We start from the raw sequence: 25,875 nt of genomic DNA, 5'->3' as shown, positions 1-25,875 counted from the left end.
GGGGGGGGGGGCACTAGGGAAGGGGGTCTAGCAATGCAGTGGGGGGATAGTGGTGGGGCGGGTGCTGGGGGGACAACACCCAGGCGGGAGGAAAGGGAGCGGTGTAAGGGGCAGGGGTGAAGGGCGCTGGGGGGGGGGAGGGCGCTGAGGTAGGGTAGCTCAGCGGGGGAGGGAATGTCTAGGGGGAAGCACAGCGGGGGAATGCCGAGGCAGGGCAGCTCTTGACCGGAAGGCCGAATCCCGAGCGCCCCGCTTCTCCTCACAGACCTCGGACATACCCCGGCCCGGCCCGGCCCAGCCCGCCCGTGTGGGCCGGTCTCTGCTCTGCTGGGAACGCGCCCGCCTCACCAGGGCACGCGCAGCCTCCCTCTGGCGAGCGCGTGGGCTGGGGCTGGGGCCGGGGGCGGAGTCTCTCTGGCTCCCCCCAGCCCCGCGCCGGCCGGGCTGACGTGGCTCGGCTCGGGCCCGGCCCGGACATGGCGGACGGCAGCAGGCAGAGCAAACTGGCCGCGGCCAAGAAGAAGGTAACGAGCCCGCGGGGCCGGGCCTAGGTTCTCCCTGAAGCCGGGGCCGAGCGGGGAAGGCGGCCCGGACCCCTACCCCCGGCAGGCCTGTGGGGACAGGCCAGGGCTCCCCCGCCCAGCTCGGTGGGAGGAGGCGGTCCAGCCCCCCCAGCCAGCCTGGAGCTGCGCCTGGAGCCCGCGCCCCCCGCTCGGTCGGCGGAGGCCAGCGGCCTAGCTGCCGCCTGCCCTTCGAGGCCTGTGAGGCACAACAGGCCCCCGCCACGTAGGGGATCCTCCCGCTGGTTCCGTGGGGAAAGGAGGGCCCCCGAGGCCTGTACGGGAGGGGAGAGTGGGGCGACGGCTCCCTCTGCTGTGGTTTTGTAAAGGAGGCTCCATTCTCCAACCCGCCCCATAGGGACGGGCCAGGCCTGCTCCCCCCTGAACTCTGCCCCCCCGTGCAGGTGGGCCAGCGCGGACCCACGTCACCCTGTGCACGCCGGCCTGTGGAGGGAGTTTGCAGGTGCTCTGCTGCCTGGGCTGGGGTGGGCGGGCTGCCAGGGTCCAGGCGAACGTGCCTGTAGAGATTTGGTTTGCCTGATGCTGTGAGAAGGGTCAGACCTTGTGTGATCTTGGCCCTGGTTGGGGATTGTTCCCCCAGACCCTTCATTGGCAGACTCCCCAGAGCAACGGGGAGCTGACACCACTCTGGATTCAGGGGTGGACAAATTTACTGACCCTTCAAGCCGCATACAACAATCTTGAGAGGTTTGAGAGTGCACGCCTGCCAGGCCTCAGGACTTCAGCCCTGCAGCAGGGTGGTGGGGCTTGTGGCTTCTGCCCCGTGAAGCGTGCCTGCTGGGGCTTCAACCCCACTCCTGCTGAAACCCTGAGGCTCGGCAGGTGCCTCCTGCAGGGCAGAAGCCCTGAGACCCCCCCCCCTCCATGCTGGACTGAGCCCCCAGCCCTGGCAGGCACCTCCCATGGAGCAGAATCCCTGAGATGCCCCTCCCCACAGGGCAGAAGCTCCTAGCCCCATGATGAGCCCCAGCAGGTGTACCCAATGTGCCTGAGGCCCTGGAGACCCCGCCTCCCCACTGGACAGAAGCCTCTACACCCCCCCACCCCTACAGGGCAAAAACCCAGGGCTTCCCACCCCAGTTTGGTAGGTGGAGAATGAGGGTGGGGGTATAGGGAGCTCTGTGAGCTGCACTTTAACAGTAAAAAAAAAAAGCATGTGTCTTGTGAGCTGCGGTTTGGCCACCCCTGCTATAAGATGCTTTGGGACCCTCCTGTTTAAGAGCCTCAGGTGTGCATAACATTTCAGAGGTATTCTTCTAACAGCAGTGACACTTTCACTGTAAACCCCTGTAGTGTGAATCTGGTTTTAGGGCATATGTTCAGAAACCCAGACAAAAGAGGGCTTGTTAAGATATAATGTGGCCCTAGTTCACTGTTGGTTTGTTCTCTCTTATTGATGCAATAATTACAAACATAACTTATCACTGATCTGTCACAATGAGATGCCTCTGTATGTTGAAGTCAAGCAGATGGAAAACTGCCCTGGAACAGCTCTGCCTTCTATTTTAAAATATGCCTTGTAGAGGATGGCTTATAACCTTGTCTTTGAGATACTTCCATTGCAATGCCCTGTCCACACTGGAAGTTATCTGGTGCTATCTACAAACACTAGCATCTAGTGTGGCCAACATGAACAGGGATATTTTGTCTGAGGATCACGTTATACAGATTATAGATGCTTGATGTGATTAGTGGTAGTCTACATAATGCTGTTTGGTTATCCTTGTTCTCCATGGGTGGGAGCAATTATTATTCAGGCAAGATTTATTTGGTCGATTTGAGGCTACAGCTACAAAGTCACTGCTGTCAGATCGATTTCTCTGGATCGACTGAGCGGTCAGTGAAGACCTGCTCAGTCAATCCAGAAATCGACGTACTAAGACCACTTTCAGAAGTGGCATAGCGCTGCGTTGACGCAGTGCAGTGAAGACGGTGCGCAGAAGAGGAGCAGAGAAATCGATGGGAGTTACGCAAGTTTTTTGCATAACTTGCGTAACTCCCGTCAACTGCCGCCGAATCCCGGAGGTAAGTGTAGACAGGGTCTCAGATAGCAGTCTTCAAAGTCTTGTACTGTTCTCTTGTTCCGTTGAAGTATCAGACATAGGGCCCCATCTGTGCAGTGTTTTCATCCACATGTATCAGTGATGCTTAAGCATGGCTGACGTTCAGTTGTGGTGACCTGGGTTTTAACATCAAATGGCCAAACCAGTAAGTGTGATGTCAAACAGTGTTAAAGATGGATTTTGTGGGTAGTGACCAAAGCTAGAATATGCTCTTTTAAAGCATAGCCCAATTAATAACCATTACTGTAAGCCCTTTGTAGAAAGCACCATGAATACAAACAACATAGTTAATAATTTTGTTCATCCTCCTGTCCCATACAAGATTATTCTTTCCAGTACTTGTTCAAGTGAGTTATCTCTAAGGCCTCCATCTCTTTCTTTGGGAGCCTGTTCTACAGTCTATTAGATCTCACTATTAGGATTTCCCCTCCCTCACCCTGATAGTCAAGTTAAATTACCTTTTTCTTAATTTCACCCCGTTACCATTTGTCATATCCCTAATGCCACTCTAAATTGTTCCTCTTCATCCTTGTTTATACCGATTAGGAATTTGTAGGTGATCACATTCTTCTCTCCCCAAGCTCTTTAATTGTTGTGCAGGCAAGCTGTATTTATTCAGATCTTTTAGCCTTTCATCATGAATCAGTCCTTCTAGCTCTCTGATCACTCTGCACTTATCTGAACTCCCTCTGATATATGTAGTTTCTCTTGTATTCATACCTGCTCTGCGTTTTATCCTGTGTTTTGACATCATAGACCTAGAAGGCTTAATCAGTTAAGACTTCAGATTCTTCCTCCTTTTTCTCAGCTGAAGGAATATCAACAGAAGAATAGCCCTGGAGCAACAGCAGGAGCCAAGAAGAAACGAAAAAGTAAAGATGGAAGTAGACCTGAGACTCCAACAAATGATGACAGACGGTCTCCAGAGAATGTGAGTAACTTGTTCTGTTCTTACTATAAATTATTTGCCACCTCTTTTCTGTCTAGTTCTGCCAACTAGTTTGTTTCTGCAGCTGAAGGAGAATTTTGATAGTGTAGTCTGTGAAGGAGAGAGTACATTTTCTATACTGACAATGCCAGTGTCTAGAACAGAAAGTAGCTAAAATTACCTAATGTTGCATGATGGGGTCAGGTAATATGGTGTAGCAATATGTGGCCCTATGAGCATATGCTGGAAATGGCCATAGTTGATATTTTGAGACTTCTTTTGGTAAAGAGATACTTAACATGAATTCCCTTGGCTACAGCAACCCTTTGATCAATGTTCTCACTCTGTCCTTTTCTGAGCCATTTCTCTTTCCCCTTTTCTTTCACCTCCTATAGATTCAGAACATTCTGAAGGTGCTGGTGTCAGACCTTAACCGATCCAATGGGGTAGCCATACCCTCATTGGACAAGAGGAAGGTGAGGCAGTGTTCAGAATCCATCTGATTAGCTTGCTGTCCATACTGCATGCTTCAGAGTCTATTTAAACTGGCTTTGATTTTTGGATGGAACCTCATTCTGGCATATTTGTTGTCAGTAGCTTGAGTTTTGTTGCTGTTGTCATTCACTTTGAGCTATTTTTAACATGCTTTTTGTTCTTATTTATGTTTCCTTTGGATTTGTGTCATATTTGAAATGTGAAATGAGAAGTGCCAAGGACTTTCCCTTATAATAATACTGTGAGATCAGTTGCTTTGGGATTATGTCAGGAATCTTGGGTGAGGTTGAGTGCAGTAGACCGACTGTAGAGACACCCCACTGCTCCGTTTCCCACTCTGTGTGTTTCCAGGGAGATATAGCATGGGGGCATAAAAGCATTGTTCAAACTGGAATACAGGCTGGGTTTGTTAGGTTCTTAGCCTATAATCTTCTTGTTTGCATGTCATTGTTTTATTTATAAATACCACATCTCTGAAGGGCATGTTCTTGCTCATCTTTAATCAACCAGTTGCCCTGAGTTAGCTGTGTAGTTATTCCAGCCAACTCATTTTGTGACAGGTGATGAAACTTGCACATGTGATGCAGTCTGGCAAGTAACGTGGTTTTAAATATATATAGGCAAGGAAGTCAGACATACTTGATATCAAGTGTTTACACGCTGAAGTGTCTTTGTATTCCCTCTGCTTTTGAGAATGAAGGGAAAAGGAAGATTTCAACTAGCAATAAGAGACAAGAATACAAGAAAAAGCTTATAACAGCCTTTCATTTTCAGTGTATTTTGTAATAAAAAATTCCATTTAATTTATGTTAAAGTTGTGTTAAAACTTTGTCAGAAAACTTAACATAAAACTTCATTTGCCTTTAACTTGTGCCATTGTGTCTACAGAGGGGGCCCCACCTTAACTTTTGAATTCAGTTTCTCACCAAATTAACCATTATGTTACTTGTATCCTTTTTTTGTTCCAGCCATAGAAATAGCAGTGTTAATTACTGGGGGACTTAGAATGGCTTCTGTGCAATGAAACCTGCATGCTGATATAGATGAAATAAGTCTTTTACTAATTTTCTATGCATGATAATGCAGCAACTGACCTCAAAGACATACACTGCACGTAGAAGGCTCTTGCATCTACGTTGTTTGAATGTTTATGAAGTTCCAGAATGACAGGAAGATTTATGCAAGGGCCTTCTCTGTGGGATTGGATGTGTCTTGCTAGCATCACATTGTTCTCCCTTTGGCTGGAGTTTTCCTTTTATATGAGGTCTATTTTTCCACATACTAAACATGGATATAATTTAATTAAGGTTAATAGATGTCTTCAAATGAAGGACCAGACCTATGATTGGGCTTTTAGTGCTGTTGTGAAAGCAGAAAAGTTACTTTTTCATTTGTGTTGATGTCCTGAGTGCTTCTCTTATCGTCCTTTGCATTGAGAGAGATGTTTTGGTCTGTGTAGCTATTTTGAATTGTCACCTTGGGGGCTGTGCATTGTTATGCCCAAAGCCTTCAACAGCAACTTGAAAATTAACCTTTAACTGTAGGCTCTAATGAGAGAGAATTTCTGTTCCCAGCTGTCTTGCTGATAGAACTCCTGAGTCAGGGAAATGCTGCTCTGAACACTCATTTGATGCTAATAGGCAGAAAAGCTGAATGCAGGCAGCTCAGCTAATGTTGTCATTGGTGTCTTAACACAGCAAGGCAAATCCCTCTTTCCTCGCCCATTGTAGCTTTCTGGCTGTGTGGCAGGGAGAGAACCTGACAAAACAGGAACCCTTGAGAAAAAGCAAATGGATCCTAGTGTGTATGAGGCTGGGTGGAGTAATTAGCTTTTTATTCAAAGTTGTTAGAATTTCACAACAGTTCAATTTTTTGAATGAGTATTTCTAGCATGTCCCTCAGCAAATTAGCTTTTCATGCTGCTTTCTTAAGCCTTCTTTTCTGGGAATGAGTTTTTGTCACTATTACTGTTGCTGTATATTGATCACATCTTTTAGCATGGTGCACTAGATATGTAAAAAGACAAGGTCCTACCCTGAAAAACTAACAAATAAAATTAAAATTAAATACTTCATTGGGGAGGAGGAGGATTCCTTCTGTCCATTCTGTAGTCTATGTTGATGATTTTCTGAACCAATATCAGGGCAAAATAACCTGAGATTGGAAGCACTGGGAAAGGGGAGGGATATATTAAGTGTTGTTTGGAAGGTTAGTATGTGGTACTCTGACAGCATGAATGAATCCTGCTAAGAAAACTTCTAAAAATTTGTATTGGCTTCCCCCGTCCATCTAGCTCAGTGATCTTGTTAGTTTCATTAAGTCTGTGTCCTGTACCTTGGCATTTGTAGTATTCTCCTTGGTGCCTGACACATGGGAGAAATACTGATCAAGCAAACAGGAGGCAGCAAAATCCCTCTCTGCACCTCCAAGCAGTCATGAAGGGGGAAAGAGAGGAAAGAAACATTCCACCTTCTGTCTGAGCAGCCAGGAAGGGGGTGGCTGGAATAAGAGAGGAGACTATCAAATGGAGTTGCAGAGAGCCACAGAATGCTTGTGGGACTTGTCAACACAATGTCAAGACATTTGATTTGTAGCGTCAACACATGATGACTGATTACAGTTTGGCAGTGTAATGACAAAAATTGCAACAGAATGCCAAAACGTTGCACTGGGGCTTTGTGGCTCACCAGGATTACTTGCTCTGCAAATTGAAGAAATATATGAGGGATTGCTTTGTGGTTTGGTAGGAGTAGTTAGTGTTAGTGTACAGGGATACAGAAATCAATTTCTTGACCCTCTTCTCCACTTAAGGCAAACTCAGCCCTAGCATATGCAGGTGTCATTCCTCTGGATTCCCACAGAAGTTGCATTTCCTTGCACTAGGACTAATTTGGTCTTTTGATCTATAATGCCCTCTCTCTTAGGCCTGGTGTACACCTAAAACTTAGATTGACCTAACAGCATGATGCGAAAAATTCTCAGTCCCCCGAGACATAGTTAAGCTCACCTAAGCCCTAGTGTAAACACCGCTAAGTCGATGGAAGCATTCTTCCATGGACCTAGTACCGTCTCTTGAAAGGGTGGATTGAAAGCAGCAGAAAAACCTTTCTGTCACTGTAGTGTCTACACTACCACACTATGACAGCATAGCTGCAGCTGTGCCACTGTACTACTTATAGTGTAGTCATACCCTTAGTGTCAAACTCTTCAGTTTATAGCATCCCACAAATTTCAGGGAAAGGTGTGGGGAGTAGCACTTCAGTCCAGCTAACCCAGTTCTGGAGTGGTCACTAACCGCTTCTGTTCCATCTCCATTTGTACTCTTTGACCAGTGTTCTCTCCAGAGATCAGCTGAATGTGGTGCTTTGCAAAGCAGAGGCAATAGATCTGGCATTGCTCTTGCTCAGCCTGCTCTAGTTCCCTTACGGTAAACATAGTAGCTCTGACATTTCTGCATGCAGGTTTACAATCTGGCAAAGTTACTGCCCCTCATTAAAGAAGTGAGCTGGATTGCCAGACACTAATTCTGTATAAAGCCCCCCCTCCACATCTAGGCTGGAGACCGGAACAGTAGGCGGCAGTGTTCGTTATTCAATGAAGAAAAACAGGTGGATTGATTGACCTGGTTTGCTCTGGGGATAACAGATTTTTGCCAATATACATGTTTGTAACTGATCAGTGTTCACTTGGCATGTTTTGTGCATGGAAATCATATGAGTGTTGTATTCACCTGTTTATCTGTGTCCCTTCCTCCTGCATGTAAGTTGTAATCCCTATGCTATATTTTGTGACAGGCATACTTTGACAGTGATGTTGCCACTCATAATGCTGAACAGCTCACTGCTGATGTCCCTGTGTTATCTAACCGCAACAGTCTACCTAGCTGTGGCTCTGTCTTGGCTGGTCCTGGTAGCATGCCGCTGTCACAGGTTTGTGAGCATTTGCATCCTGAATACCACCAATGCACTAATGATGCCCTGTTTATGCTGAGCTGAAATATTTGATGTATAAATCTGGAAAGACTAGCACGGGTTTTCCAAACAAGTGTAAAATTCTCTCCTCTCAGTCTTGGTTCAGTTGAGTAAAACGAGTTTCACACCACATAAAGAGCTTTAGGATGCACATGCCCATCTATCCTATGTTCATCATTTCTCTTCCTCTCCCCCACTTTGTTAGCAGGGAGCATCCTCAGGAAGAGAAGGGTCTCCTCCAACTGGAGTAACCCTCCTTTCTTTACAAAATGTTTAAGCATTAAAGTGAAACTCTCCAGCAAGGCAAACTGTTCGTGTTATTGAGGAACTGTTCAAGACTTTGACTGACCCACTGTAATGTTCATCTGATAAATACTGCGTAAATCCTTTCAATCTGTGACACGAGGAGTCCCAGAATTAGTATAAATTATCCACAGTCTAGGCCTGACTTGGGTTGTGCTTTCAGTGTCAAGTCCACCTTTGGATGAACTGCGGTAATGACAGATGCTATGTATTGCAAGTCCTGAGGTGTGTTTGAATGTGCCTGAGTCAAATATGTGTATGTGTCTCTCTTTCTCTGGTGTAGTCACATGATTTTTGTGTTTTACCCCACAGATACAAGATGTCGATGAGCATAAAAATGCCTTGGATGAAAATAGGTGAGTCTCTGTTTAATAAAAAATGCCTGTAACAGGATCCTAAAAGGGCCAATAAGTTGACATTTCTTGCAGAAATTACTCTGTGCTGTCCAAGCCTGGGCAGGTCCTGAATGGACCCCTTGCTAAAGGGAAATCCATTGTCTTTCTCCATTCTCAGGTCCCTCTCATCAACAGAGAGTCTCCGTCAGCTGTCTGAGCAGCTCAATGGCTTGGTCTCTCAGGTACCATTTCATTCCAATTATCCTGTTAACTTTTTTTAAAACTCAAAGCTTTGAGGGGGGAGTTAAGTAGCCAGTACAGTAATGTTCTCTTTAAGCCCAGCGTTTTTTGCAGCCAGCCCATTAAACAATAAAACATTTGAACACTGAAAAGCAGAAACCATTGTTTTAGGAATGTGAAACTCGATCAGTGGGAAGAGAACCAGAGTGGGATGTGAAGAACAGCATGTATTCATGGAAACATGTCCTCTCAATATAGTGGCAGTAATCTGTGGTATATAGTCTGTATATTTCACCTAAGACCATTTTTGTAGATGCTGTGGGCAGAGGTCAACATATTTAGCGTATCTTTAACCAGACCAGTATGTATGGTCATACTACATCCCTACCTTTGTGTGATGCCTTGATAAACTATAAGTATTGTGCTGTTGAGGGTATGTTTGTACATCCTTTCCTATTTTATATTGAGCTTGTGCCCTTGGCATATAAAATTCAATTACTTTTTTTTTTTTTGTAGTCCACATCCTATGTGAATGGAGAAAGTGCTATCTCTTCCACAAATATGAAGGAGATGGAGGTAAGAACTCAGTCTCTAATTCTGTCTTTCACTTGGATAATATCACTGCTGATCAGCCAATGGGACCGTCAGTGATTGTTGTACTGAACCTGCTCAGTAAAGCAGTGTGGTTTATAAACCTGACAGGATAGCTGTGCCCAACATTTGGAGCCAGGCATGTGTGGCAGCTCCACCCTTGGATACTGAAGCTAGTAAGGATTTGTCCTGAGTGCAGCACTTCTCCCAGTTACTCTTTAAAGGGGAGTGAGGCCTTTAGTGGAATGGATAGAATATCTTGCCATCCAACATGTATTTGTTACAAGTGAAATGTTTCGGGGGGACTCAAACTAGAGCACAACTGTGATATTGATTTATTTTGTCCTTTAATTATTGCCTTTTTTCCCCTTCTCCTCTGCCCCCTTCCTTCTCCTGTCTGCATGCGCCCATCAGACACGTTACCAGGAGCTGGCAGTAGCCCTAGATTCCAGCAATCTAACTAACAAACAGCTCAGTACAAAGATAGAGGAATTGGTAAGAAACAATCCAACCAAGCAGTTTGACATTTGTCCTTGCTGCTGCTCCATGCTCTCTGGGGGTCTGCAAGGTTATGGGTTCTTTTACAGTGCCTCAAGGGAAGCTGCTCTCTCAGCATTGTACAGAGAATAAAGTGGATTTTATGGAAACACCCATTCAGAGAGTAAAAAGTCAAATTAAAAATGATTCCTGAATTTACTGGCTTGTCTGAAGCATATGAAATAAAGTCATGGGGTTTTAGTTAACCATACTTTGCCCTGCGTGATAAGCATCATGATAAAGCAACTAATACTGGGTCTGATCTGCAGAAATTGAATTCATTGGGAGCAGGAAGAGGCCCAGTGATAGCAACATTAAAATCTATGTTTTCTCCAGTTGATCTTGCTGTTCCAACTTTCTCTGCGGAGTGGGAGTAATGGGGCTGGGAGTGAGCCCGAGGACTGGTGTCTGATCATCTTCTCTGCATCTATGGCACTATGAATGAACCAGTTAGTCCTGTAGCCTGCATGGGTTTTGCTGCTGCTTTTCCACCTGTTGCTTTAACACAGCAAGAAATGCAATTGCAAAGGATTGGTTTCAGTCTGAAAAGAGCCTTGCTTGGTTTGAAATGCTTTTCTCCTATTTTATTCTTTCCACTTTAGTCCTTGCAGTTCAGGACTCTCCCCATTGCATCCCACAGTCCCTTCTGTTTTGCTGCATTGTTTTCCCCTTGTATCCCTTTTTCTCTAGTAGTATTGAGGCTGGGCAGCAGAGGAACCTGGTTTCAGAGCAGTGCCCACCAGCAACTCTCCCTGCTTGCTTGCTTCCAAACAAGCATATGAAGTGGTCTCTTGCCTGGAATTAGACAAGGCCTATGCTGCACTCCTGGGTTTGCACTTGTCCATTGGTTCTGTTAGGATCAAAGCCTCTGATTTATTATCCTTCTACATACAATCACCTTCCTAAAATGCATCATGAGTAGACTTACATAAACAGCTTAGCCAAATTTATGCATCTTCTTCATGCATCCAACGAAGTGGGTTTCTGCCCACGAAAGCTTACGCCCAGATAAATTTGTTAGTCTTTAAGGTGCCACAGGACTCTCGTAGTTTAGCCAAAGTTGATGTCAGTAACTTCTGTGGAGAAAACAGTAGCTAGCTACTGATAGCTAATAGGAATATTGTTCACCATATCACAGATTTATGGCTGTCCAATGGCTTTTGTCTCCATCCTATGAGTCTGTCCATCTGTTCCCTTCTCCCTCCCCCGGCCGAACCCAGCACAGTTTTTCTGATTAAACCTCCAAGCATCTTTTCTGTGAGATTAGAACAGGTTGGGACAGTAATGTGTATATGCTGCCTCTTTCTCCATGTTTTAGCCTTAGTCCTCTCATCTGATTCACATGGACAGGGGACCCCTTTGCACTGGCAGAGCCCCACTGACTTAAATGGGGCTCCAAATGGTATAAAAGTTTGTCTTTATGCAGGCTCAAGGCTTAAACATATTATTAGTGTAGTGTCTAAAGATAAATCGGAGGGAAGGAAAGAGCAAATCCTTTTATAAGATTCTGATGTATCATTAATGTGAGACAGCATCCCGTACTATGATAATAAACACCTTAAAATGTAGGATGCAAAATTAACAGCACTGGTGTTGAGATCAAATGTTAAGCATTTTGGGTTTTATTACCTCAGTGGTTTTAGTGTGGAACAGGGATGTTCTCTTGAAGACTGAGAACATATCCTGAACTGGCTAATGCACTTCTCAAGGTTCACATGCCATGACCCCAGAATCTATTGTTTTAATAGTTGAAACATCCTGTCTTTGTAGAAAATGCCTTTAAAGATTTAATAGAACTCCTGTTTGTGATAGCTAGCCACATGTATCCCATGTCTTTGTTTAAGTTTGAAGACAAGTTTACTGATCTCATCAGTAAGAGTGTGATTATTAGTACTGATGCATCAATTTTGCTCCTTCTGCAGAAACAGCAGAACCAAGAGGCTATGAATCAGCTGGAGAAGGTAAAATGCCTCCCATAAGCTCTGCTCTTAGGATAGATGCAGTGGTATGTTCTGCTCCCCAAGAGGAGCAGATATTTATGGTGTACTGTGTCACAGACATGCATGACTCAGCCTTATGTTGGGTAAAGTGTGTGAAGATAGAATTATGTAATTTATAAGGGGCTCTGGGAAATCCTTCTTTACTCCATCTTAAATTGGTTTAAAAACCCCAAACGCATAGTTAAAAGGCTTACAAATAGCTTTCCTTAGACAAACATAATTAGCTGGCATAGCTGACATACTGGCAAAAAACAAAGGAAAAGTATCCATTCCAATCTACTGTCACAAGTGCTGAGTGGGTGCATGTGAGTTTGTGATTAAAAAAACCCTGAAATGGAAACATTTAATATATAGTGAAGTTTCTCATTATTAATTAATTCATTGTAAAATCATAGGGTTAGAAGAGACCACAAAGATAATCTAGTCTAACTTCTTGCCAAGATATTTTAAAGATGATACAACCCTTACCTTGAATAAGTGTCTTTTTATATTAAAAGTTACCAGTCTCCACTGGTAACTGATGCTCTGTCTATAACGTGCAGCTTATTTTTCTTTTTCCAAGATAACATTAACAAAAGATCATGTTTCATTCATAACTACAGTTCTTGTTACTTAGAAATATTGTCAGGTAACTTAGGCCCAAAATGGAGATTTTTGTACTTTGACCTTTTTTAATAATAGCTTATATTAAAATAAATTGTTTCATTGAATTTTAAAGCAATTAAGTGGAAATGGTTATGTTTAGATTTAAACATTCCAAACATTGCAGCATTGTGCTATGGTGTGAGAACTTCAAAGTAAAAGTGCCTCATCTATTTTTATTGCCCAGACTGAGCAAAGTGAAAAACATTAATTACAAGATTTAAATGGTGAACTACAAATTAGGTCTTTAAAATTCTTTTTGGTCAATTGGATATTATTATTACCACAAGAAACCTAGGTTACAATTGTATTTTTTAAAAAGAAGATAACATTATCCCTCTTAAAAATAAAAGTTTGTGTTTAATGTGCATGGTTTCTTTACACAGGAAAAGAAGGGGTTTGAACAGAAGTTTACCAAGGAGCAAGGAGCATTGAGGGAACAGCTACAGGTGAGAGAAAACTTTTCCATTTCAGTCACGTCATCTGGTCTTCACTTAGCTTTTTATTATTTTTATTCTTATTTTTGAAATCCCTATTCATCCAGCCATTCAGGAAAGGCATTTAGTCAGCCAGACTGTAGACTCATCCTATAGATTTATGTTAATTTTTCTGCCTTTAGTGAATGATCTTTTTGTGACTGCTGTGGAGATATAGTTCCAAGCACGTGTCTTACACTGAGTTGTTCTTTTCTATTCTCAAAGGTTCATATCCAGACTATTGGAATCCTAGTCTCTGAGAAATCTGAATTGCAGACAGCACTCGCACATACACAGCAAGCTGCCCGGCAGAAAGCAGGTAGATCAACTTTGAGCATTCAGCTGAGGTTGTTGAGTCATGGGCTCTGTATTCACTGGCAGGCTGCCCATAACACTCTGATTTCTTAATGATAAATACTTAGCACAATTATTGTTTCTATCGTCCAAGCTATCCCCCAAATCAGAGCACATTGATTCCAGAGAAATCAAGGTTCTTTTGTATGTTGCTGAAGCCCTGTTATGACTGTTAGGTCCTGATAAGTATCCAGGCTGTTCTTTTCGTACTATCTTATTGGCTGCTTCTCAGTTGAACACTGCAGCTGTCAAGGTAAGGTAAACTTTCCTGGGCGTTTCATTCTCAGCTGAACTCCAGCAATTTTCTGTATTAGAAAAGTAATAAGTACCAAGTGCTTTTTTCATCTGCAGACAAAGGAGGGTATCATCTCCATTTCAAAGATGAGTAAGATGAGGCACAGAGAGGTTAACTTGCCCAAAGTCACACACGAGTCAGTGACAGAGCCAGAGTAGAACCCAGCTCTGTTGACTTCCAGGCCTCTATCCACTGTGCCATGCTGCCTGCCTTAAAGCGGGGGAGAGTTTAAGAACTTGTTGGCTGAGTAGAAAGTGTTGTTCAGCCAGTTCTGTAAAATTGTTTGCAGCCTAGCCCCACTTCAATCTGTTTTGACTTGTTCAGGAGAAGCTGAAGACCTTGCTACACGGTTGCAGTCATCTCGCCAGAGGGTATCTGAGCTGGAACGCACTCTGTCCTCCATCTCTACACAGCAGAAACAGTTGGAGAAAGTAAGAGTTACCTCCATTTACACTTTAAGAGCAGTTGTGCTCTTTCCTGTCCATCTTTCACTAAACTGCAGCATGCTTAGTGGTCCCATCTTTGAGAAGAGGGAGGCACACTTCCTATAACCAAAGTTCTGTACCTTTCATGATCAAAGCAGACTTTTTTCAGTTTTTGAAACCATTAATCTTTGGTCACAGCTTCTGTCTTTAGATCTGGCACCTCGCTTCATCTGTCTTGCCAAATCCAAACAAAGAAAGCCCAGCCATGGCCTCTGCCCAGGAGCTTCTCTATCAAAAAGACACTTTAATATTGATGATAATCCAGAATTTTGCAACACAACCTCATGGCTAGTCAATGGTGTCAGTTTTGAAAAGACTCCTTGAGCAGATGAATTTCTGGCACATTTGTGAGAAGTTTGATGTGGTGACAGGCTTAGCTCCAATGCTGGCAGGCTACAGCCTGAAACAAGTTGCCAAGCAAATCCATTCGGAGGTACCAGCCGTAGCAGTGCTGTGAATATGAGGCCTTGGCTTTCTTAGTTCCACATTAGCTGATCTCCAGAAGGCTGAGAATAGTTGGTTTTAAGCTGCTTTCCTTGTTGCTCAGAGTCTGGGGTTGATTCATGTATGTTTTCCTCTTTCTCTAGCATAATAGAGAGACAGTGAAGGAGCGAGACAGCCTGAAACTAGATCTGTACAAACAAAGGTGAGTTCTACTCTGTATGTTACTGCAGACTCAGTTATGTCTAATTTTGTGAGAGCTGCCCTCTCTTGCCTAGAATGCAAGGTGCCTCTTCCAGTGCATGGCCTATCCTCCTTCAAGTCATCAGAAAGGACCAGTTTGTAAATTTACTACATGAGTAACAAGGTGGCAAAAATAAGGATTATTGCTAGGTTTCTTCTGTCTCTTTCAGCAAAGGCAGTGAGGAACTCAAGCAGCAGAACTCGGAACTGTCGGAAAAGCTGCACTCGCTGGTCTCTGAGAACTCAGCCATGAAACTGGATGTGGAGGATTTGCATAAGAAACTGGAAATGGCTGAGCTGATGATTCAACAGGTGATTGCAATGTTATTTGGAGGTGGATATAAGGGTATGGCCTTGCTCTGAATGCGGGAAAGGGGATTGACCGCTGGGCAGCTTTTACCCAGTACCATTTACCATTTAAGTATACAGTGCTTCACAGGAACAGCTTCTGAGTGAAGAGATCTTCATTAAGGTTAATGGAGAGAAATGGAGCCTATCTTTGAGGAGTTTGGAGTGGTGGTTCCGTAGACACCATGACACCCCATGGATTGGACTAGTGTCTCTGTTTCATAGATTTTTTTTTTTTTTTAAGGCCAGAAGGGGCCATTCAATCCTCTAGCCTGACATCCAGTATAACATAGGCCAGAGAACATCATCCAGTTACTATTGTATTGGACTGTATTGTTTGACTGAAGTATATCTTTCAGAAAGATGGGAAAGAGGAGCTGCCCCAGTAAGATGCTAGCTGCTGCTATCTCCTTCATACAGTAGATAGATCTATTGCACAGGGCAGAATCCCAGTGTTGTCCTGTTTCTAAATAGCCACGCACATCAGCCCATGCTTCTTTAATATAAACTTGTGTTGAACTAGAACAAAAAGGAATTTACAGAACCATAGAATTACCACATGGATCATGTCACAGGTTGCAATCAAAGGGAAGAGGTGTAAAAGAAAATGTGGAATGCAGGCATTTGCTATAACTTCTTTGATTTTCCTGGCAGTTTTCAAGTCAGTCTGGGATTCTGGATGCAAACCAGCAGTTGCAGATGGCACTGGAAGAACGAGCAAACCTGGAAACAGAGATTACTCGGGTAAGAGAGCATATGGAATATGTTGAGGATCCACATTGCAATCTTTGTAGGGAAACTTGTCTGGCAGCACAAAACAGTGTGAGACTCTGCATTAATACTGGTCTCCTCCAGCTGTACTCTGAGCAGTAACACTCCAATTTCCTCTGTTGTCCTGAGCAGCTGTCAGAGTCGCTTCGCCAGCTCCGGGTTGAAAGGGATCAGTATGTGGAGAAGCTGAAGGAGGAAGGCAGTATCTGGCAGCAGCGGGTACAGCAGCTGTCTGAGCAGGTAAAAGCAGCAGCATCTTCTCTGGTGTACGTGGAGGCATTATTGTTAATGACACCAAGGAGCTGGGGAGGCTGACTCCACTGGTTTGACTCCTCCCTTTCTGGAACCTTGCAGGTCCATACGCTGATGGAGGAAAAGGACAAGAACCTGACCCAGATTCAGGAGCTGGAAGCCAGTGTTGCTGAGCTGCTAAGCAAATCAGGTAGGCACAATCAGACCTTAGCATTATGGGGTGTTAGCAGGCTAAAGCAAGGCTTCTCATCCCCATAATGTAGAACTTTTGCACAGCAGGGGCGGTAGGTTCGATATCCCCAAACCAGAAGGACAGCTAGGAAGGACTAGTGAGAAATTTACTGCTTAGTGTCTGTCAAACAAGACCTTTCAAACCATCACCCAGCCATGTCTGCCTGTTCTTCTCTGCCTCCAGCACCTGTGGCCCAGTGAAAAGCAAAGAGGACTCTAGTTCATCTGTGTTGTCCTTAACACCCAGCTGGGTGGAGAAAAGCCTCTTGAGTGGGGCACTGAGGGAGCTAACAGCACACAACAGCAACCTGTGGCCTTTCTCCTCTTGTTCTTCTCTTCCTAGAAACTGTGCACTCCCAGGGGGAGGGTTGGATAGTGTTGTCAGTGACACACCTTTAGACGGAAGGCATGAATGTTGTGTTCACTGAGGAAAGGCCTATTCACATTAAACCTCTAACCTGTTGTGAGTGGTGCAGCCCTCCGACCCAGCTGATTGTGACTCCATTTCCTCAGCAGCTAAGCCCAATGACAATGAGCCTGCTCTGCTGGAAGGGCCCACAGAAGCTGAGCTGAGCCTGCAGGAAGAGGTCCAGCAGCTGCAGCACGAGAAGGAGGAGCTTCATGGGCAGTACCAGGCCCAGGTGCGGGATAACGAGCAACTGAGCCACCTCAACCAGGAGCAGGAGGAGCGGCTACTGGAGCTCGAGAAGACTGTGCAGCGGTATAGCGAGGAGTCTGTAGACAGACAGCAGATCCTGGAGAACATGCAGAGTGACAAGGCCACCATCAGCCGAGCTCTCAGCCAAAACCGGGAGCTGAAGGAGCAGCTGGCCGAGCTGCAGAATGGGTTTGTCAAACTGGTACGAGATGCAGTCTTTTGAACTGCAGGATACAATCAATGCAGCATGACCAATGACGCTAATCACCTGGCAGAAACATTGTCCCCATCTTGCCCTCTGGTACTTTGGTTGTTGCAGCTCTAGCGTTAGATCTGAGTGTGATGGCAGATCCCCTGCTGTCTCTCCAACACCCTGGAAGCTCACTAGGGAATCACCCAATATCTCTGCTTGTCCCAAGGGGGTTTTCTTCTTTCCTTCCCTGGTGCTGCTCCCCCACCACAACTCTGCTGTTTCTCTCTACCTTGGTTATTTCTCCTGGCTCTTTGTCCTTGATGGGCCTGTTGTTTGTCCCCATATTTCCATACCTGTCACCCATGAGGAAGTTCTCCCACCTTCTTTCACCTCTTCCACTGCTGTCAGTATTACTCCTCCTGCCCCTGAATCCTGTTGCTGGCTTTTTGCCTTTCACTGCAGCAGCATGTAGCTTCCCAGTGTCCTCTTCAGGGCTCTGTGCAGTCTTGTCCCACCTATGTCTTTGCCCTCCTTTCCTTGTGTTCACCCTTTAGCTACCTGCTCTCTCTAGTTCTCTTTCAGCTCCTTTTGTTGCCTCACCTCTTCACTCTGCTGCTTTGCTGCTTGGGGAGTGAGAGCCTGTCTCCTGCCAAAACCTTCTGGCACCTTCCCTGTTTTGATCCCCATGCTATTGTCCCCTCACTGGCTTGTTCAAACTCTTATCTCTGTTTTGTGTTCTTCTGTCTGAATTGGATTGACTGTTCAGGGCAGGGACCTTGTGCCAAATACAGCTACTTACACCCCAGAACTGAATCCCCATCCATTTCAAGGGGAATTGCACCATGGTATGCTAGCACTGTACGGCCCATTGACCTAGTCGTAAAGTGCAATGTACATTTATGGTACTTGATGATTTGGGGCACTTTCCTTATACAGTGGCTCTGTGTCATTTCAGACAAATGAGAACATGGAGGTGACAAGCGCCCTGCAGTCAGAGCAGCATGTGAAGAAGGAATTGGCCAAGAAACTTGGGCAGCTACAGGAGAAGCTCTCTGAGCTCAAAGAGACGGTAATGCACTGCAGTGTTGCAGTAGGGTGAGAACATACCAGGTTCTGAAGTAGGACCAGCTTTGATGTAAAGATGGAAATTGTTCATTTTCACCCCAGTCTGGGGGCCACTCTTCACTACGTACCTTGGCTGCACCCTGCTGTGGATGTCCGTCAGTTTGGGCCAGTTGGAGTTTAGCAGGATGAAGTGCCCCCTTCTGACTCATTCAAGGGTGATACTGACAATTGTCTCCTGACTGGAGTAAAAAGATCTGGTGCCAGCAGCCATAGTCTACAGGAGAATCCGAAGCTGCCTTGTTTCCTGTACTGAAAAAAGAGGGTAGTGCTGTGTGATTTGTGCCCTGTGAGGATGAGGATTTGCAAGGGAACATGCCACCTTAGGGCCAGTCTTCAGCTGTGTGTGTAGAGATGGAGCTTTGGGTGATGGATTGATCTTACTCTGTTTGTCAGGTGGAAATGAAAACGCAGGAGGCTCAGGGCCTGCAGGAGCAGCGAGATCAGTACTATGGCCACTTGCAGCAGTACACCGTGGCATACCAGCATCTGGCTACCGAGAAGGAGGAGCTGCATAAACAGTACTTGCTTCAGACACAGCTCATGGACCGGCTGCAGCATGAAGAAGTGCAAGGCAAAGTGACAGTAGAGATGCACCTGAAGGAGCTACAGCAGACCAAGGTAATAGGGGTAGGTGGATCTTGAAGGATGGTAGGCAGGACTTTGTCTGTACGTTGTACTTTCTGCATTACCTTGAGTGGGTGCAGGGGCTTTCTTGCATTAGACAAGATAATTGCTTGTGGCCAAAACATACCACTTTCCTGTTGCTGGTGAAAACCTAGGGAATCTAGTTTAGCTGGTGCAGATCTCAGGTGTGCAGAGGCCATCCTGCCTCTCCAGTGATTTCCTGCTTCTCTTATAGGAAAGCCTGGCAGCTGTAGCCCAAGAAAACAGAGAGCTGCAGGCCCAGATCAATCAGTTAGCGGCAGAGTTGGACGACAGAGTGTTGCACCGAGTGGAAGGTAACGGCAGTCCATCTTTAGGTGGAAGCTTGGGTTAGGGTAGACTGTCGGGTGTTACAGCTCCATTGTACGTTTCCCTCCTCTTACAGGAGATGGAGTGGAAAGTGAAAAGATGGTAGAAGAAACTCCGAAACCTTCACTCACGATCCCAGAAGATTTTGAAAGCCATGAAGAAATGGTGAGTCCACAGTAGGCAGCAAAACATTCTTTTTCCAATTACACATAAGTGCCTGTAAAGTGGGCAGGTCATACTCCTCTAGTGGGGAGACTGCGTGCATACAATTGTCATCTGCCAGTGCAATGAGTATGCACGTGCACACACGCGGTAAGAGACATAGTCAAATCCCCATTCGCACTGCAGCAAGCACCCAGGATTCTCCAGCACTGTGGTGTGGCAGACTGCGATCTCATGGCAGTTTCCATTAAATGAAAAATGGAGGGTAAAAAAATTAAATATGAAAATAACCCAATCAGCGTAGCAGCTTCTGTCTTATTTAGTTTGATCCTATATTGCTTATTTTGGGAGGCAGGTTGGGATTGGGATTGCGCATCTGTGGCTATTTTTGCTAGAATGATCATCAGTGAAAATAGGTACTTATTTATAAACAAGTGTATACATGTCATCTTGGGGTTCAGATTTAACCCAGTGGGGAGAATTGGACAATTCATACCTCTTGGGCTATATGCTGCTTCAATTTACTCTCGACACATTTTTCAAATTTTACCTTCACAGTGAGGGAGGGTCAGGATCTCTTTAAAATGAAAGCTGAGGTTTTGGAGCCCAATTCTGCAGTAAGGAATGGATTCCACAGTAAGCTCTGCAGCTGCAGAATTGTGGGATATGTAGAGTCCTGGGCAAGGTCTAATGCAGAGGACTAGGAATAAATCCTCTCGAATTCTGATGCCAGCTAGAATGCTGACTCACTATAGGCAGTTTTCCCCATCTGTAAAAAAGGGATAATCCTTGCCTATCTCACAGGGTACTGGGGGTTTATTGGGTAGTAGAACTTCATCGGTGAAAAGCACTGAAGTGCAGCATCTGAAATTGTCTCTTAGGTCACTTTCTTGACATCTGCCATGTCCCAAGTGGAGAAGGAGCGAGAGGAGATGAGACAGCAGCTGGCAGAGCAGAAACGACAATGTAGAGGTCTCCTGCAGCAAATAGCAGCTCTGAGGCAGGAGCAGCAACATAATGTCACATCGGGTGGAGGTAAAGCTCAGCACTGTTTGTGTGGAAGGGGGAATGCACCAGAAAGAGCCACACACAGTCGGGGGGAGGGGGTTGTGCGCACGCATGCGTGCACGCATTTGCCTCTCTCAGTGTGAATCAGACTTGCAGTTTTGCTCTTCCACAGGTTTTACATGAGGGGTTCTCAAACTTTTTTTGCTGGGACCCCCTTTGAAAATATTTCAGGCTATGATGACCTCCCCCTCTCAAAAGTGATGACCCCCTGATGCCGTGTCACCCTTACTGGCATGCCCGGGGGGCTGACAGCCCATAACAACCTCGTGACCACCTGTTTGAGAACCCCTGCCTTACACACTGAAACTACATGTGTCCTTTCCAGGTTACACTACAGACACTATCCCAGTGGAGGTTCATGAGGCTTTAAAAACTGCCATGGAGAAACTACAGGTGAGCAACTGAGCTCCCAGCTGGGCTCTGGAGCCCAGCATCAGGCCCCGCTGTATAGCAGACCCAAAACTAGGTTGCAAGAGAATAAATAGCGAGTCTGGTTTCTATGAGCTGCCTCCTTTCCCAGGTTTCCTGTGACCAGCTTATCACTTCTGTATCTAGCCTTTGGAGGCTAAGCACTGCTTGTAATAGTTTAACCCCAAAGGGGGTGAGTATAGGGGCCTAGCAGTGGTCCTTGATCTTCTTCTGAAGCCATAATTGAGGGGCAGACTCAATACTGAATCTCCCCAATGCAGATGAGTGAAAAATTGCTGTTAGAGGCTCAGCAATTTTGGAGCCTTCAGTGGCTGGGAAGCTGTGCTATTATGTTGGGGAGAAGTTTAAAGGATTCCTTATCCCTGTGGTGTCACTTTCTCTAGCTGTGTTTCCTTCTCCTCCTTTATCCACCAAATCAGCCAGGCTCTCCCACAGGAGACAAGTGTGAAAGAAAGAACAGAATTGTTTCCTAAGCTCAGATTGACCTTGGAGGTGCTCAGTCAGGAGACTGTTGACTCCCTTATATGTTCCCTGTACACGTGTAGTTGTTCAGAAGGCTGATGATGGTTATGTGTTCAGTTCCGCTTCACAGACCTGATGCATGAGAAGGCTGACCTGAAGGACCGAGTGGAGGAGTTGGAGCATCGCTGCATCCAGCTGTCTGGGGAAACAGACACCATTGGTAAGATTAGCCAGCGTGAGAGCAAGCTCGGTGATCGCTCCACAAAGTGCCTGGGGTGTTATTTCTCAGTTACCTGAAACTCCAGGTGCCTCTCTCACTGCTAGTGGAGCCTGACCATTCAGCCACCAACCAGGATTTCTTCTGCCAGGCCTCCAGGTGCCCTAACATTACCCTTCTGGGAAAGAGACTTCCAGTCCAGTGTCCAGATTTGCTGTCAACTGGATTTTAAAGCCCCATAGTTCATTCACCCACCGAAAGTTCAAGCAGAGAGAGGGAGCTTTATAATATTGTAATTCCTGCTGAATTGTCTCTTCCTTATGCTTGTCTCCTGTGTCCCAGGGGAATATATTGCGCTGTACCAGAGTCAGAGGGCTATCCTAAAACAGCGGCACCGAGAGAAAGAGGAGTACATCAGCCGACTGGCCCAGGATAAGGAAGAGATGAAGGTAAGGGATCCATCCCATCAAAATAATACTCGCACCATGAATCAGAGGCCAGGAAACACAAGTGGAATGTGTGTGCGCACAGACTGATTGCAGCAGATGAGTGGCATGCATCCAGAGGGGACACACAATACAAACTTTCCCACCAAACTCTGCCAGTCTTCTGAATTCTGACCTGCAGCACCAGCTGCTGTTCAGCTGTTGGCCTCTCCTGAGACGATTGTCTGATTGAGCTAGGTTCATTACTGGCTTTGTGATGTACGGTACAGCAAACTGATTTCCAAAATGCCTGAAACCAGCACTCGGTGTGTCTGTCAAGATGACTGACCTGCCCAGTGAGGCGCAAACCTGCCTATTGTAAGAAGCAACTTGGAATTCTGACAGGAAAACTGACTTCTGGAGACTTGGCACCTGCCATGCAGAGTGTGGTCTAGTATGCGTGCAACTGAGTGCAGTTGACCTGGAAATACTGGCTGACGCTCTGGGAGAGGTGGGGGCAGTACAATAGGGCAGGGCGTATGTATTGTCTGTGGCCATAGGGAGGACGTGTATGTTTCATGGGTTCTGCTTTATTTGCTAACTTGCTACAGATGAAGTTATTAGAGCTCCAGGAGTTGGTGATGCGTCTGGTTGGGGAGAGGAATGAATGGTACAGCAAGTATTTGGCAGCTGTTCAGAACCCAGACCTGCTAGTAAGTCAAGAAAGTGAAAGTGCCATTGTAGCTGAGAGGCGCATTGAACTGAATGCTACCGATGGAGAAGGTGAGCAATAGCCTGTGCGGCAAAGGGGTAGCAGCAACTCCTGCTTGCTAACGGAACCAGACTGCTCGGTGTTGGGATGGGAGTAGTAACCTGCCTTGTCTTTGTTCTTCACAGGACTGCGAGAGGTGAGTTTAGCAGATGAGCCAGAACAGGAGGCTGCTGTACTTCAATCCCATGTATCTAGTGATAGCAAAGGCCCCCAGTCCAGTCTAGAGGACCCCACTGCTAAGCAAATTATGCAGCTTCTGAGAGAAATCCAGAACCCTCAGGAGAGGCTGGGGTCCCTGCTGGAAAACCCCTGCATTCCTTTCTTCTATCGTGCCGACGAGAACGATGAAGTCAAGATCATGGTGGTTTAAATAGCATCAGAAACCTGACTTGCAGCAATTTTCTGTGAGCCTGTTAAGTACCCAAAACTGCTTAAACTCACCCTGTATCTCTGTCCAGAGCCCTCAGTCTGGACAGATTTCCTCTTCATGGGGAAAGAGATACTGCATCAGACAGAACTTGAGCACCAGAGCTCATCATCTCATCCTTTTCTCTCTCCTGTTACTTGGTGCATTCTGAGTACAGACTCTGACTTGAAGTAATCATGTGAGGCAGTCGGTAGCACTGTTCCAGTTGGACCACATGAAAGTGGTGGGACTTCTTCATGACATCTGACAGAGTAACTTGAACACTTACGTCCTAGCTCTCTGACAGGACTCTGCTGCTGGCAGCCAGCTTCTCAGCAGTGATTGGCTTGTGACTTTGTTCCACCAGCCATGGTTGCTATCTGCCCATCTCCTTCCAAAAGGCTCCTAAAGTAACTTATTCTGGCAACAAAGTTTGGATTTTGAATGATTATTTGTATGTATCTTAAATCTCCCATTTTTCTCTACAGCCTGTCTCCTGCACTATATGTGAAACCAGCCTTGTTAGTCCCAAACAGCCAAAAGACATAGACTTCCTGCCTCCCTAGGGCAGCACTACAGAAACTTTTATTCATATTAGATAAGGGGGAAGTGGCCAGGGGTTGCCTTCTGAGGTCCTCTTGGGACAGATGCTCGGTTACTTGGCATAAGCTTTATGTGGTTGGTTGAGGGTGGGGTGGAAATGTAACTGCACTTTGAAAGATGATGTTTCACCTTGTTTGTCTGAAGGTTTTATTTATTTAAAAAAGGGAGAAATAAGTAAAAGCAAATCACTTAATAAACGTGCTTTGTTTTGAATTTCTGGACTCTGGGATTCTAGTTTCCCCCATCTCTTGGATTTCTTTTTCTCCCTACATCCCCACAGTGGCAAGGCTTCCGCTAGCTGGGTGCATTAGGGACCTCTTGGGCTGACCTTAGTCTGTCCGTCTCCCCCTACCATGTCCCCAGTAATTCCAGACACACATGCAAGAAATGGAGCTGTCCCCAGGAAACACTCTGAAGTTGCAGAACTGACTGAAGAGAGAACAAGGTGACAAACATTTGAGTTGAATGTTTGTGCTGTGAGACAGTTCCCTGATCTAGCAGCAAAGAAAATAGATTGCGATGAATGGAGCAACTCATTGAAAGACACTCTAATGGTGGTGTGTACGAGGCTCAGCCGCCATGGGTTACCATCTCCATCTGCTGTCAGAGAGGAATAATACCAAAGTGATAAGTACAGATGGGTTTAAATCTAGAATTTGCTGCATGCTGTCTACGGGCTTAGCAATCAGGTCTCTAAGGAGAACTCTCTGGGGTGACTGTCTGTTTTAAAGAGACCTAACTTACATAAGGTTGTGCAATGCAGGATAAATTCCAGGTTGGTGACTTAGAAGCACGTGCATACACTTTGACTCCCATTAGTACCATTCTGTCTAGAAGAGAAAGGCACTGGCAAACAAGCTGTGGTGGTTTATGATGCTGAGTTAAAATTCTGCAGGTCCTTTCTATCATCATCTTATTTTAATCAAGCCTTTTTAAAAACCTGATACAGGGAACGGTTCCAGTGAAAAGCACATTATGTTTGGGATTTTTTTTAAATGAATTTAAACTTTTTTTATTTTAGTGAGGAAAGAGATTCTGTGGAATAAAATCAATGCACTCCTCTGAAATGTGAAGAGCTGAATGTTAGCCTATCAGGGGAGGATGTAAACGTTTAAGTCCTTCCATCTGAACAGCCCTGGTGTTGACTGTTAGTGTTATGGGCATAGTGCACTGCTGAAGGCATCATGCAGGGCACTAGCAAAGTGGGCCTCCAAGCTCCTGTTTGCATGAGTTTGTGTACATAGTGTATCTGTGTAACATTTTGTATATTCCTTGAAGAAAGAAGACAGCCTGTTGCAGCATTTTTGACTGCTGGGGTTGCTCCTAATCTGTATTATAAAAAATGATCTAACTGCAGTGGGACAGGGTTGTGATTTAATACAGAGCATTATTATTATAAAGGGGGTAAATATTTATTGAGTGTTTTATTCCAGGAATGTGAAGGAAAACACTGTTGGAGAAATTTTTGCATTCTGCTGCAGAGGTGATTTAATCCTGTTATAAATTCTTTCTTTCTGAATAAACTTATTCAGGCAAGCACTGACTGTGTGCATGGTTTCTGTTCAGATTACCTTGAAATTTAGCAATGAAACCTGACAGTGGATTCTTCCTTTCAGAGAGAGAACTGGTCTGATCAAAGGAAGCCCCTGCTCTGACACTGACTCCCTTCTTATTTAACCTCTGTACTCCATCCCTTCCGCTATAGAAAAATGATGAAAATACATCTCTCCATCACACTGGGTTAATTAATGTTTTAGAATGCATTATATTTTTGTTGTGCTTCCTGTTACTACTGCAGTAG

General features: G+C 45.3%; 1 protein-coding gene across 6 annotated transcripts; it reads left to right on the top strand.

Moving 5' to 3' along the window:
- The first annotated feature begins 330 nt into the window (after positions 1-330).
- Positions 331-25,614, top strand: GOLGA2 (golgin A2). Of its 6 annotated transcripts, none has more exons than XM_067542096.1 (28): positions 331-524; positions 3,453-3,575; positions 3,968-4,048; positions 7,862-7,996; positions 8,654-8,697; positions 8,855-8,918; positions 9,433-9,492; positions 9,922-10,002; positions 11,967-12,005; positions 13,073-13,135; positions 13,388-13,481; positions 14,136-14,242; positions 14,884-14,942; positions 15,151-15,292; positions 15,983-16,072; positions 16,232-16,339; positions 16,454-16,541; positions 17,096-17,442; positions 18,389-18,502; positions 18,952-19,176; positions 19,418-19,517; positions 19,607-19,695; positions 20,574-20,727; positions 21,086-21,153; positions 21,769-21,871; positions 22,211-22,317; positions 22,905-23,076; positions 23,191-25,614. In XM_067542096.1, exons 1-28 carry the CDS (start codon positions 477-479, stop codon positions 23,433-23,435), a joined length of 3,150 nt encoding a protein of 1,049 aa, XP_067398197.1. In that variant the 5' UTR covers positions 331-476; the 3' UTR covers positions 23,436-25,614. The 6 variants fall into 6 exon arrangements, with proteins under 6 accessions (XP_067398197.1, XP_067398191.1, XP_067398192.1 ...); XM_067542090.1 differs by having other exon boundaries at positions 384-524; positions 17,099-17,442; XM_067542091.1 differs by lacking the exon at positions 3,968-4,048 and having other exon boundaries at positions 384-524.
- Positions 25,615-25,875: the final 261 nt, after the last annotated feature.

Source organism: Emydura macquarii, unplaced genomic scaffold (genome assembly GCF_026122565.2).
Source record: "Emydura macquarii macquarii isolate MOO-44397 ecotype Brisbane River unplaced genomic scaffold, CSIRO-AGI_Emac_v2 contig_691, whole genome shotgun sequence".
Classification (NCBI taxonomy): Eukaryota; Metazoa; Chordata; order Testudines; family Chelidae; genus Emydura; species Emydura macquarii.
This window is presented reverse-complemented; position numbering and strand designations above follow the sequence as displayed.

Coding starts and splice junctions, on each gene's coding strand:
- GOLGA2 (XM_067542096.1), top strand. CDS start 477: ATGGCGGACGGCAGCAGGCAGAGCAAACTGGCCGCGGCCAAGAAGAAG. Junction 7,997..8,653: donor GTAGCATGCCGCTGTCACAG/GTTTGTGAGCAT, acceptor TTTACCCCACAG/ATACAAGATGTCGATGAGCA. Junction 19,518..19,606: donor AGTGTTGCACCGAGTGGAAG/GTAACGGCAGTC, acceptor CTCCTCTTACAG/GAGATGGAGTGGAAAGTGAA.